Source organism: Salvelinus alpinus, chromosome 7, assembly GCF_045679555.1.
Source record: "Salvelinus alpinus chromosome 7, SLU_Salpinus.1, whole genome shotgun sequence".
NCBI lineage: Eukaryota > Metazoa > Chordata > Actinopteri > Salmoniformes > Salmonidae > Salvelinus > Salvelinus alpinus.
The window spans coordinates 58,068,176-58,083,387 of record NC_092092.1 but is presented as its reverse complement, the minus strand read 5'-3'; the positions used below and the strand labels follow the sequence as shown (position 1 = coordinate 58,083,387).

Below are 15,212 nucleotides of genomic sequence, written 5' to 3'. Positions count from 1 at the left end.
GACCGTTGCGCCACTCGGGAGCCCTAAGTCAGATGAACTTGTGGATACCTTTTTACGTTTCTGCGTCCAGTATGAAGGAAGTTTGAGGTAGATTTAAAGCACAATTATTGGAAGTCTATGGGAACAGTTAGCATGCTAGTTAGCAATTGCGCAAACGCTAAATAGCAACATCCTACAAACTGCACGCAGAGACATACAAATGGTATTCACCAGTTCAGCCGACTCTGGGGAAGTAGATAAAGGGCTTCATTGCAAAAATCCAGAACAATGCTTTTAAAATGATTGCAGTCAATTTCATAATGACCAACTTTAGATTAGTAGTTCCTTTACATGAACACTTGGGCAATATATTGACCACATTTATCAAATGAAAGTCTGTGGTCTGTCATCAGGGGCCAGGTCTGAGGTGGCATGTCATGTAGTTGGGCAGGGCTCTGGGTAAAAAAGGTAAATATAATTCACACTGCCCTTGCCTTTGAACGAGGACTTAACTCTACTGCCAGTTCAATTCAACTTTTTTAAGTCAGAGTACTCTTTGCTTTCACATTGCTATGTTTAGAAAGGAACAAAGAAATACTGAACAAAAATATAAAAACGCAACATGCAACAATTTCAACGATTTTACTGAGTTAGTGCATATAAGGAAAATTGCCAATTTAAATAAATTCAATAGGCCCTAATCTATGGATTTCACATGACTGGGCAAGGGTGCAGCCATGGGTGGGAAGCCAGGCCCAGCCAACTATGAGCTTTGCTCCACAAAAGGGCTCTATTATAGACAGAAATACTCAATTTTATCAGCTGTCTGGGTTGCTGGTCTCAGAAGATCCCGAAGGTGAAGAAGCCGGATGAGGTGGTCCTGGGCTGGTGTGGTTACAGGTGGTCTGTGGTTGTGAGGCCAGTTGGACGTACTGACACATTTTTCTAAAATGACATTGGAGGCAGCTTATGGTAGAGAAATTTACTTTCAATTATCTGGCAACAGCTCTGGTGGACATTCCTGCAGTCAGCATGCTAATTGCACGCGCCCTCAAAACTTGAGACGTGCGTGGCATTGTGTCATTTGACAAAACTGCACATTTTAGAATGGCCTTTTATTGTACCCAGGCACACATCTGTAACGATCATGCTGTATAAATCAGCTTCTTGGTACGTCAGATCTGTCAGGTGGATGGATTATCTTGGCAAAAGAGAAATGCTCACCTACAGGGATGTAAACAAATTTGTGCACAAAATTAGAGATTTTGTGCATATTTCTATTTCAGCTCATGAAACATGGGATCAACACTTTATATTTTTGTTCTGTGTATTTTTCCAACATTCACTCAATGCACTCTGGGTAAAAGTACAGGACAAGTCACGCCATCAGAATGTGCTATCGGACAACTAGATATACTGTACCTACTTACATTTTGGAAGCTAATAGATAGCATTTCGTTAAAAGATGACAATTGTAATAAGATAAATGTAAATATTATTGGTAACATTAAAATACCAGTAGAATAACTGCTGATTAAATAATGCTGTATGCCTAATTTAAAATTGTTCACCCAATGTAGGTTACTGCCCCTTTAAGAGCTAGAATGGATTTTGTACCCATGTTATGATTCTCACCAAATATGTTGTCTTCTCACACTATTCAAACCCCACAATCAATAAACAGCTTATGAAGCTATTTTAGCCTATAGATAAACATATTGCAAACAAATAAGCTGAACATCGTGTCAGTACAAACTGTATTTTTGAATTTCTGTGCATCCTTGACAATCTCTAATCAATATCCATAAACAGCACACGTTTTTTTTCCATGAACCTGCACATCATCTTCTCTCACCAATGTAAGGGGTTATGGCAGGGGAAACGGTGTTGCAGTAGTCTACTGTGTGGTGTGGGAATAATGACAAGCGAACCTGGAGAGCTTTGTGTTCACATTGCCCCAAAAAAGGGAACAGATCACAGAATTCAAGCAAAACAAACTCAGACAACCTCTCAAGATGGTATCAGTTCAATTCACATCTGGGGATCTTTTGAGGGGTCTGAGTTCCTTTGGAGTGTTCACACTATTCATAGACAGACTCTTGGCCCGGGAAGTGGTCATTCAGATTGTTGATCCAAAAAGAGTTTCACTGAAGACAGTCATCTTCAAAAGAAGTTGAAATAATTCCCTGCTCGTGTGATAGCGTGATTAGAAGTAGGTGCAGCCTGTCCTCACAGACGCAGATTAAAAGAGCAGGCCAGAGGATATAGAGAATATGCAAAAGGGAGTCTGAGTCACTGTCCTCATCCTCTCGGTCACTCACAAAGGAGGACAGTGGGCAAACAGTGAGCCCTCTCCTCCAGCACAAAGCATGCAAATAACAGTACACCATAGCAACAATAAAGGACTGAGTCCCTGGTTACACCACCTATGCTCCAGTCCAAACCCATTAACTCTGCCACACCTGGGAGGCTAATGATAACCATCAATTTATCCTAAGTTAATATTGGTCATAGACTAGCCTACATTAACTGGACAACGCAATAGGGGTTTCAATTGAATATAATGCTTTTATCCAGGTCTTTTCACCACGGACTTATACGTATTTTACATTTTAGTCATTTAGCAGACGCTCTTATTTGAGCGACTTACAGTAGTGAGTGCATACATTTTCTTACTGGTTTCCCGTGGGAATCGAACCCAGAGCCATGCTCTACCAACTGAGCCACACAGGACCACGTATTGTAGAACTGAAAGAGCCAGGTGTTCTTGTGCACACTGAAAGAGCTGACGAGAGGAGGGAGAGGACACCTGCATCCATCACTATGGAGATTTGCATTGATAAGCATACATTAGACCCAAGTGGGCTGGCTGCAGTAAATCAGACAGACTGGATGACGCAGCACAAAGCCGGACAAGAGCGTGGGTGGCGTTTTTATAACAGTAATGTCAATGGGGACAACAGCAATGGTGACTGAGTGAAGGTATTAAGCAAAACCATTAGCACACACACACAACAAATTTGCCTGCCTATCCGTTGTCAATTGGAGTTACGTTTCAATTACATTTTATCTACGTTTCAATCAGGTTTCAGAAAACAGCATGTCACTTCTACTGCAGCAACAAATGTTGTTAATTATATCATTGATGCCATCGACAAGAAAAGGCACCCTTTTTCATCGATCTGTCAAAGGCATTTGACAGAGTTGATCATGACATGTTGCAAAAACTTGCCAACATAGAATTATCTGATCAGGCAGTCTCTTGGTTCAAAAGCTGTGTGTTTTGAAGGGAGTTTTGCGAGCCCATGCTAACTAGTTTTAGCACAATTAGAAATCTATGGGTATAGACTTCAAGTCATTGGGCTAACGCTAGTTAGCATTTGGGCTATCACTATTTAGCAACTTTCTTCAAACCGCACACAGACACATACAAAATGGAATCCATGAGTTCATCGGACTACGGAGAAGTAGATAAAGGGCCTCATTGCCAAAATCCCAAAGAATCACTTTAATAATGTTGGTATAATAATGACGTGTCAAATGCTAGTTTTAATTTTTATGCTGACGACAGTTATTTATTATTGTGCCGCAACATTGAATAAGGCCTTTGAAGAACTGCAATCTGCCGTTACTATTGTCCAGACTCAGCTCTATCAGCTGAAGAAGCTTTTAAAAGCTGAAAAAACTAAGTTGATGCTTTTCACAAAATCTAAGATGAAACCTCAGACTCTCCCACGTATAGTCACTATGCAGATAGAGTATAAAGAGAAGCAACTTACAAGTACTTGGGTCTCTTGATAGACGAGTGTCTCACCTTTAAAACCCACATCGAAAGGTTCAAGTTGGGTTTTTATTTTCATAATAAGTCATGTTTTTCTTTATAAGAGAGAAAGAGGATCGTTTCCGCTACTTTCGTGCCTGTAATTGATTATGGTGATATCTTGTACATGTTTGTCCCTGTGACATCATTACGCATGCTGGACACTAACATGGGACGAATGGGAACAGTTCCATTAAATTAGAGCATGGCACTCCTCCTAGAATTGAAAAGAGGAACTAGGCAAGGTTTCCCAACTTCACCTAACCTCTTCCTGCTTGCAACCCAACTTTTACAAGTTTTGTTAAATCCAGCGATATAAAAAGGGACCTCTATTGCTGACAGAGATATCATCACCAGTCAGCTTGTAAATGACACCACCCTCTTTTTGAAAGATGCTGACCAGATTCCTAGAGCAGTCGATGTGATAAATATTTTTTCCAAAGCATCTGGTCTTTGCCTAAACCTTAATAAGTGTGAATTGTTTGCTGTTAAAGACTGTGTGATACCCTCTATATGCAATATTCCAGTCAAGGAAAAAGTAACGTACCTTGGGATTACCATATCTAAGGATCAACAGGAAAGATGCTTATTAAATTTCATACCTATTTTTGAAAATAAATTAAAAGTTAACCATTGGTTGCTGAGGGATTTATCCTTGAAAAGGTCAAGTATTGTTTCTAAAGCTGAAGGTATCTCCAGACTTACTTATGCAGCCCAGTCCCTACATCTTAACAAAATAAGTAAACCGGTTGACCAGATGCTTTTCAACTTCATCTGGAAAAATCATACACATTATATTAGGAAATCTGTCACTATGAATATGGTGGTCTAATTTTTTCCAATTTTCATACTTTGAATAATACTTAAGATAAATTGGGCTAAACATTTCCTAAAGAAAACAACTTCAATTTGGAATTGAATCTTCTCCCTATTTGGTGACTTACATTTACATTTAAGTCATTTAGCAGACGCTCTTATCCAGAGCGACTTACAAATTGGAAAGTTCATACATATTCATCCTGGTCCCCCCGTGGGGAATGAACCCACAACCCTGGCGTTGCAAGCGCCATGCTCTATCAACTGAGCCACACGGGACTGAGCCACACGGGACCACTTCAATTTTATGTTACTTTGTAACTATAACAATGATTTGATTCCTACAAAATGATCTGCTTTTCATAGACAAGTATTCTTAGCGTGGTTGTTAATATATAAACAATTTCCCCCCGCATAGGTATTTCATTTGGAACAATGAACATATATTGTATAGAAACAAGTCTATTTTTTTAAGAACTGGTTTAATAATCATATCCTGCTGATGAGTCAACGTTTTAATGCAGAAGGATTGTCAATCATTATAAGGAATTTATCTCGTTACAATATCCCTGTCACACCTAGAGAGTTCGCCATAGTCTGATGCTATTCCATCTGGAACTCTCATGTTATTTAGAGGTGTAGCCAGATGTAGCCAGACCTCACCTTCTTACCCTCGCTTAATCCAGTTGACTCTCCAATAGGGAAAATATGTTTCTCCTTCCTCCCTCAGAACAGATCTATCCCTGCTTTATTTAAAAGGGATATAGAATCAATACCTTATGTCACAACTTACTGGAATACATTTGTCAATAATATCTCTTGGGGGGAAAAAGTCTGGTTATTACCACACAAATACCTTCTTGTTAACAAGGTCAGAGGTCTCTTTCAGAATGATCCATAAGTATTACTCTGCAAATCATTACCCGATGAAACAAAAAATACATGAGCTGTACTTTGTGTTGAGCATCCAGAAAGAGGTTTGCATTTATTTTGCCATTGTCTACTGGTTTTCTGCAATAAAAAAATAAATACAAATAAAAGCCATGATGAGCTGAGGTTTGTTACTAACTCCAAAGCTCTCACATCACTGTACCCTCTACATGAGAGTGGGTTGGCCTTCGTTAGCTCTTCAGAGATTAAATCATTGGTAAATGTATATTTATAAGGCCATATTGAGACAGCTACCCTTTTATTTTTGTAACTGCATTGTCTAGCAGTCAAATGAAAACTATCGTCTGTGCACAGAGGACTGTGTCTAGTTGATTTTGCCTAAGGTCCGTACAGAGCTAGGGCAAAAAATATTTTTAGGACGCTGCCCCTTCCACTTGGAACGAACTTGAAAAGGTCCTAAAATGACAGGAGCTCGTCCCATCTAAAAATGTGTTTAAAGTTAGGTTGAACACTATGATGGAAAATAAAAGAGGGCTATCAATGTTTTGACCCACAGTTGGGCCACTTTCCCAAACCATCTTGCTTTTCTGTATGTAAATGTATGGTTTTTTTAAACTGTAGTGCTTCGTGTTTTATGTTGTAAATGTGTCTGCAACTTTGTGTACTGCCATTTTGGCCAGGTCTCTCTTGTAAAAGAGACTGAGATTAACCTGATAAAATATTTATTTTATTTTATGTCCACAACTAAAATACAATATGTTTAAAAACAACCTACTTTTTCCATCAAACCATAGAGCACATACAATTTTAATTAACCTATGCTTGCTAGCTACAGCGGCACTACATTGCTGCGATGGGGGAAACACCTCAACCGATTAGTCTGTAGTACCTAACTTATCCTATTAGATAGTTAGGGTACAATATGCACTGCAACAGCTTAGCTCTCTAGAATCACACATAGCATAGTAAATAGACTGGCTATAATGATTAGGTTAGCTAGGCTAGGAAACATCCCCCAGGCAAGGCAGTTAGGGGAGGCAGTAAAATCCAACTCATCAGGGGGCTCCTGTCTTGTCCTGGAACACTCATCATGGCTCCACAGACAGGGCAGTCACTGGTCATAAACAGGAAGCAGGCCAGCCTGATCCATCATGCAGCTGCAGTTCTGTTCACAGCCGGACAAAACCACCAGTATTCAAACAGGAAATGTCTAACTTCAAAGCACTACGGGTAATGAATGAACACCAATATAAAAGAGTATGAGGCATATATCCTTTTGTTCATAAATTACATACTATTCACAATACATTTACATTGGGCCACTGCTGAAGAAGACATGCTGACTGCTGCGTTCGTGCCTCCTGTCCAAAGCTACAGTGAGATTGACACCTCAGTGCTCAGTACCAGTCAGCCAAAAATAAAGCATAGAGTCCAGCCACTCGTCAAGACAGGGCTCAAAGAAACAGTAACAACTACAGCCCCCCACCCTTAACACAACCACCCACCCACCCACCACACACACACACACACACACACAAATATCAGTCAGAGACAATAGTGAGTTCAGTGAAGTGACCTCTCATTCCCTCTGGGGGGAATGGAGGGGAATGCCTGGAGGGGAATGTATCCACACTGTCTAATAATGACAGCCTTCACCGGGCACAGCTGTGATGAGGGTGCACACACACACAGCAGATACTGTCCAGGATTATTGGGGACACATTCACTCAGAGGTAAGCCGGGGCTATTTCCAGAGCCACCGGGATGATGACACCTTGACGACAGCAGGTTGAGCTCCATTCTCACTGGCTAATGACAGAATGCCCTGACCAGAGTTGGGCTCGTTAGGGTTCACACAAGGACTGTCTCAGATGTGTAACCCACACATCACGTTTCATCAGCATCACTCATGGCAGGCCAACAAGCACAATGGAGTGGATAGGCCTAGGCTCAATGCTTATACAGTCAACTGACACAAAGCATCTAAACTCAACAAAAGAGACATCCTCTCACTGTCATCTGCATTTATTTTCAGCAAACTTAACATGTGTAAATATTTGTATGAACATAACAAGATTCAACAACTGAGACAAACTGAACAAGTTCCACAGACACGTGACTAACAGAAATGGAATAATGTGTCCCTGAACAACGGGCAGTGTCAAAATCAAAAGTCAGTATCTGGTGTGGCCACCAGCTGCATCAAGTACTGCAGTGCATCTCCTCCTTATGGACTGTGCCAGATTTTCCAGTTCTTGCTGTGAGATGTTACCCCCCTCTTCTCCAAGGCACCTGCAAGTTCCCAGACATTTCTGGGGGGGAATGGCCCTTGCCCTCACCCTCCGATCCAACAAGTCCCAGACGTGCTCAATGGGATTGAGATCCGGGCTCTTCCCTGGCCATGGCAGAACACGGACATTCCTGTCTTGCAGGAAATAACGCACAGAACGAGCAGCATGGCTGGTGGCATTGTCATGCTGGAGGGTCATGTCAGGATGAGCCTGCAGGAAGGATACCACATGAGGGAGGAGGATGTCTTCCCTGTAACGCACAGCGTTGAGATTGCCTGCAATGACAACAAGCTCAGTCTGATGATGCTGGGACACACCGCCCCAGACCATGATGGACCCTCCACCTCCAAATCGATCCCACTCCAGAGTAAAGGCCTAGATGTAACGCTCATTCCTTCAACGATAAACGCGAATCCGACCATCACCAATGGTGAGCCAAAACCACGACTCGTCAGTGAAGACCACTTTTTGCCAGTCCTGTCTGGTCCAGCGACGGTGGTTTGTGCCCATACGCGACGTTGTTGCCGATGATGTCTGGTGAGGACCTGCCTTATAACAGGCCTACAAGCCCTCAGTCCAGCCTCTCTCAGCCTATTGCGGACAGTCTGAGCACTGGAGGGATTGTGCGTTCCTGGTGCAACTCGGGCAGTTGTTGCCATCCTGTACCTGTGCCGCAGTCCTCATGCCTCCTTGCAGCATGCCCAAGGCACGTTCATGCAGATGAGCAGGGACCCTAGGCATCTTTCTTTTTGGTGTTTTACAGAGTCGGTTGAAAGGCCTCTTTAGTGTCCTAAGTTTTCATAACTGTGACTTTAATTGCCTACCGTCTGTGAGCTGTTAGTGTCTTAACGACCGTTCCACAGGTGCATGTTCATTAATTGTTTATGGTTCATTGAACAAGCATGGGAAACAGTGTTTAAACCCTTTACAATGAAGAACGGTGAAGTTATTTGGATCTTTACGAATTATCTTTGAAAGACAGGGTCCTGAAAAAGGGACGTTTCTTTTTTTGCTGATTATATAAACTAGGCCTATCTTTGCTTTTCAGTGAGTCACTTCTATATAGTCAGAATGGGAGGGCCATCTTATCTTATGGCCTCTTATTCAAATAATGTAGCCAACATTTACTTCCCAAATCTTTCCACCATGGTGAGAGGATGGGCGGGTGGGGGCGTTTGCATGAGTGGGCACATCCGAACTTCCATGATATTTTACTGCAACACATTAATCAGCTCTTATTCACCCTATAAAAGAGTTGACCTGCCTGGGGCACGTTTCTCTCTGTGCTGTAATGCCTGCCATGGAACCAAACCGTGTCACTGTCGGGGGCTCTGCAATCTCAGACTGTAGAAGGTCATGACCTCTGAACTCAGGGTTAACCTCCTGTAGAAGGCAGGGATGAGAGGAGCTCCTCCTAACTAGTTGTTTGTTTCATTGCTACAAGCTTCTGCACCAAAAAAGGCTAAACAATTTCCTCCTTTGGTTCCCTCAGAACAATTCAGAAATATTTTTCATGCTTTTGATTCTTCAGGCCAGGCAGAGCCAGGATTCAGATAGCCTTGCTAGGTTCCAGTCACAGGCATCTGATCTACACTCATAATGACAGTGTAGGTACAACCCACAATCTTGCGGAGATAACCAAGTATTTGTGTGTTTTAACGCTGTACTGGATTCCAGCCATTCTTTTGTTAGCCTTCCTATGTATGAACACAGTGCGGTTGGGTTTTTCAAACCTCCCCTCATCACCCTCTTTCTCAGCAGTCTACTGACAGGCAAGATTGAATATCTCTGGAAAATACTTTCACAAAGACACATATTTCAGTGGATATAGCTTTCAGAGTGAAAATTGTGAATGAGAAAGTGGATGAAGAAAAGATATGACCTAATTTCAGAAACACCCCTTCACACCTGGTATGTTGACGTAAGAAACACTAGCATTTCAGCCCAGTCCAACAGTTTGAGTCAAAACAAACTGGGCATTCAGACCTGATGCAGGCGCACAGTAAACATCTGTGCATTTGGCTGCCACTCAGGAAGAGGCCCAGCTTACAACGTAAAATAACTTCCGTGTAAAACAATGTTAAGACATAGAAAAAGTGTTGGCTTATTCAGCAATTTTGTACAGTGAAAAAGTGGAACCAAATACCCAAGAAACAAACAACCCCTTATCACTGACTGCATCCAAGAAAACTAGCAGTAACTGGACAATCTTATCATCCCATGAGGAGCTTTGTGGACTTTTGGTTCAGTGTCTGTGGAACTCAGTGCAAAACCACGTCAGACATCGTTATGTAAATCGAATCCCCGAGCTGACAAGGTAAAATCTGTAGTTCTGCCCCTCAAGGCAGTTAACCCACTGTTCATAGGCCGTCATTGTAAATAAGAATTTGTTCTTAACTGACTTGCCTAGTTAAATAAAGGTTAAATAAAATAAATGTAGCAGCTAGCTACTTTGCCAAGACAACGGAATCTGTCACATGTGAACAAGCTTAGACAAATATTTTTAATTTCATATTCTCTTCACTGCTTGAATACCAATGAGCCACATGCAATGAGGGGAAACTGTGCATTGGTGACTTGTCTCTAGAGAGGAATTAGCTAGGTAGGCAAGCAACATACAAAAACCACCATAACTTCCTCTCAAATCCCATGAAACCACCAATCACCTCCCAGTTCCAGGTCAAAACCTGTCAACATCCAAAGCCCTCAGGAATACTCTCATTCAAAGCCCTCAGGAATACCACAACAAACGTCCTTTCTGGGCATTAAGACAGGCACAAAAAATTTGCAATACTTACGTAGCTAACGTTACTTGCACATAATTGTTCTAGAATTAGCCTAGGGTCATTTAGCATGCCAACAGACAATTTGTGTAGTTTACACTAGTTTCGTGCAGCCTAGTAGCTAGACAAGTTGGAAAACTGCCTCCTTAATCAGCTAGCTACCGTAATGTAATATAATGACTCGAATAAACTGCCCTCTCCAGGGTCAATCTGATTAAACTGGCTAGCTAGCCAACCAGAAAATACGGTTTGCTCCTTTGCAGACAATGGCTAGCAAGTCGTTAGCTAACGTTACCTCCTAGCTTGAACTTGGAGATGTCAAAGATGACCATAAAGTAGTTACTGTAGCTAATATTAGTTAAATTAGCTAGTCAGAAAATAGGCACGCTAGCGAACGGTATAAGGTAGCTACCCAGCTAGCAAAGTTAACTATGTTTATTGGCAAATTAGTTAATACTTAGCTAACTAATTAGGCAACTATTTCAACAAGTTTGATGTGTAACGTTAGCTAGGTAGCAATTTATGGCGCCTCAACAGCGCGCACGCATACAGATCCGATCCAACCGGTGATTACATTTAATTTTGGATCCAACAACGATTGGCTCTCTGGTTCTGCTACTATGGCTAACTCCGTTAGAGTAGGTTTAAATGTTATTTTACAATAAGTACATTCAATAGGAACGTTGTACTAGTTACATATAGTGCAAAATAAACGAGCCGGTAAACGTTGATTTTCATGCAGCTAGCTTAGTAGTTTGTACAGCTAGCTTTCAAACTAGCCGGAGGGGATCAGAGTTGCGGACTTCCAACCCCTTTTGTCAGCGGGTAAGGTTAGCTCGCTAGCCACAAAACATGTTCAAAATGAGTAGGTTACCGGTAGAGGGGTCACTTAGCAAGCAACGTAGAGGAAATTCGACTTCATTAAGTAGCTACATTGGCACATTAATAATTAGTTATGCTGAGTGTATTCCTTACCCATTTGAGCTCGCAAACCCTTCAGAGATGTTGCACCCTCCGCCATTTCTATGAAGTTTTCCTTCTCAATGTTTTTGGACAACAGAGGCGCGCATAATAAGTACGCGGTTACGTGGACATCCAAGTAAAACAAGGGAACGGGCCATAGATAGGCAATAGCGCCACCTAGCGTGAAAATCTATGGTTGTGAGAAGGCAACAGTTGCTTATCAAAGTTTGCCATGTTGAATATAAAGTGTAATCAAACCACCCAGGGAATGATAGTGTGAATACAATTAATTAGAACTCAAACAGAAAGTAATATTTATGTCAGAACATAAAAGCTCAACTTTGTCAGATGCACTATAAAAGTTAGAGATGCATTTGTGTGTCAATCATATTGTTCTGTTTCTGTCATAACATTACATTAGAGAAGCAGTTTAGAGAAGTCAAGGCATTGGCTTCCTTGAGGACTTACCTTATGGAGAGAGTTGAAGAGTCTAAGGAGTTAGTTTCAGGAGGAACTGCTTTGCAGCAGTAGTGAACCAACCCCTCAAATAAAGAAAACACCACATCCTCCCTGCGCTCTGTTCTGTCTATTTTCATCCAACACTAACGCTTCTGTCCTACCCCATCTCACATGCCTTAGCCAGCGGGGCCCTCATTCATTTTACATGGAAAACAGGGTAAAGCAAAATACATTGTGGGTTCAGTTATACTGCCCTGAACAATACAGAAGAGGTTATTTAACACTAACAACCATCACAAATAATGGAAGTGTTAGTGAGAGGTTGGGCCGGTATAGCAGTGAGATACCATAAACCCTATACCGGTATTCATCATAGGCCTTCCCATTGACATGGTTAAAGAGATGCTTCAAGATTTTGGGGCCCGTTGTCTACTTCCCCAGAGTCAGATTAACATGTGGATAGTATTTGTATGTCTCTGTGTCCAGTATGAAGGAAGTTAGAGTTAGCTTCGCATTGAAAAGCATGCTAGCAGATACCCATAGACGTCCAGTCATTGCACTGAAGCTAGTTAGCATTGGCTCGCAAAACTACCGCTTACTTTATTCATACTGGACACAGAGACATACAAACGTTATCAACAAGTTCATCTGACTCTGGGGAGGTAGATAAAGGGCCTCATTGCCAAGTCTCTGTGCTTTGCATCCTGTGACTCAGATGAAAAAGTAATCTAGGTCACATTACAATGCTGACTATTCACACCTTACAGTATGCAGACAAATGATACCATTCTGTCTTATGCAACAGAAAATAGTTCAAGGGTATTACATATATAATGGCTATACATTGAATGGATTGATTTAACCCACTGTGAACAAGCAATAGCAGTTTCTAGACCAAAAAATCAAGTTTCAAACGGTCAAGTTCTGGTCCCTTTCCCTTTGAGTTGTTTTACTAAAGGAACATTGACATAATTGGATATCATATAACAAGCTGGTAGCCCCACTGTCTAACAATAAGTTGCAGAACTAGAACATTTTCCAGGAGTCTCATGTCAAACTGCACTATACTGGTGTCCCTTTCCCATGGTGTGGCATACCATGATGAGGATTCAGGTCATAGTGCTACATATAGTACACTCCCCTACGTATTTATTTGTACAGTGAAACTAAAACGTTTCATTTGGCTCTATACTCAAGCATTTTGGAATTGAGTTCAAATGGTTCATATGAGGCAACAGTACAGAATGTCACCTTTTCTTTGAGGATATTTTCATTCATACATATCTGTTCTACCGTTTAGAAATGAAAGCACTTTCTGTACTGTATATAGTACCCCCAATTGAAGGTGTCATAAGTATTTGGACAAATTCACTCATTAGTAGTCAAAATGTTTGTATTTAGTCCCATATTCCTAGCACGCAATGACTACATAAAGCTTGTGACTCTACAAACTTGTTGGAAGCATTTGCAGTTTGCTTTGGTTGTGTTTCAGATTATGTTGGCCAACAGAAATGAATGGTAAATAACGTAGTGTCATTTTGGAGTCACTTTTATTTTAAATAAGAATATAATATGTTTCTGAACACTTCTACATTAATGTGGATGCTACCATGATTACCGATTATCATGAATGAATAGTAAATATTGAGTAAATATTAAGGTGTGAGAAAGTTACAGAGGCACAAAGATCATACCCCCCCTCCCAAAAAATGCTAACATCCCCTGTTATTGTAATGGTGAGAGGTTAGCATGTCTTGGGAATATGATATAAAATGCTAACATCCCCTGTTATTGTAATGGTGAGAGGTTAGCATGTCTTGGGAATATGATATAAAATGCTAACATCCCCTGTTATTGTAATGGTGAGAGGTTAGCATGTCTTGGGAATATGATATAAAATGCTAACATCCCCTGTTATTGTAATGGTGAGAGGTTAGCATGTCTTGGGAATATGATATAAAATGCTAACCTCCTCTGTCTATGATATATGGTATATGATATTTGTGCATCTGTAACTTTCTCACACAGTATTATTCACAATTCATTCAGTATTCTCTGTAAAGTGAGTCCAAAATGGCATTTCTACTGGGCACAACATAGTTTGCAACAACCAAAACAAACTGCAAATGCATCCAACATGTTTGTAGAGTCACAAACTTGATGTAGTCATTGCGTACTAGGAATATGGGACCAAATACTAAACTTTTGACTACTTTAATACTTCTACATTAATGTGGATGCTACCACGATTACAGATAATCCTGAATGAATCGGGAATAATGATGAGTGAGGAAGTTAGACACAAAAAGATCATACCCCCAAGGCATGTTAACCTCTCACCATAACCAATAACAGGGGAGGGTCATATTTCTGGGGGTATAATATTGCTGATATATCAGAATATGAAACCAAATACTAAACTTTTGACTACTTTAACACACATATAAGTGAATTCGTCCAAATACTTCAAATGAGGGGACTAGATACATAATGTGATTTCATTTCTTAATGGTAAAATAGTTTCGTATGAAAATACCCTCAAATAAAAGGTGACATTACGTACTGTCGCCTCATATGTCACATTTGATCTCAAATCCAAAATACTGCAATATAGAGACAAATTAAATGTTTTAGCTTCACTGTACAAATAAATATTTAGGGGAGTGTATATGTCACAAAGGCCAAGTTGAGCTTGGATTGCTTGGAGTCATGGCAACATGTCCCTAGGGCCTGGACGTCACCGTGTGAGTGGCCACCAGAGCGAGATGTATCCTAGCAACGATGTCAAGGCGGGGCAGGAGGGCGGCGGCTTGGGACAGTAGGGTGTAGGTACTGGAACAGATCCTGGAACCCATGGAGGTTAGAAAGGACCTCAGGGGAGAAACCCAGGGAATAGCCCTGTTTGACACAGAAAACCTGATTTCAGTTTTTGAAAACATACAGTTGGATTGTGTAACAGCATTTAGTGTGCCACAGTGGTGTATTATTTGAACAGGGCAAAGGAAGTTCTCTCTCTCTCTGGTGGACTCACTAAGGGGATACTGGTGGTCTCTCTGAGGTGGGCACTGGTGGCCTCACTGAGGGGATACTGATGGTATCTCTGAGGGGATACTGGTGGACTCACTGGTATCTCTGAGGGGGGTACTGGTGGCCTCACTGAGGGGATACTGGTGGTCTCTCTGAGGGGATACTGGTGGTATCTCTGAGGGG

At 41.3% G+C, this 15,212-nt stretch overlaps 1 protein-coding gene across 18 annotated transcripts in view; it reads right to left on the bottom strand.

The window, feature by feature from the left end:
* The window catches only part of LOC139581330 (ensconsin-like), a 64,496-nt gene extending 52,848 nt beyond the window's left edge, over window positions 1-11,648 (bottom strand). For all 18 annotated transcript variants that reach the window (XM_071410950.1, XM_071410951.1, XM_071410955.1 and 15 more), the window contains exon 1: window positions 11,556-11,648. In XM_071410950.1, coding sequence (XP_071267051.1) covers window positions 11,556-11,601 — 46 coding nt within the window. In that variant the 5' untranslated portion in view covers window positions 11,602-11,648. The remainder of the gene's footprint in view (window positions 1-11,555) is intronic.
* Between the last annotated feature and the right edge of the window lie 3,564 nt (window positions 11,649-15,212).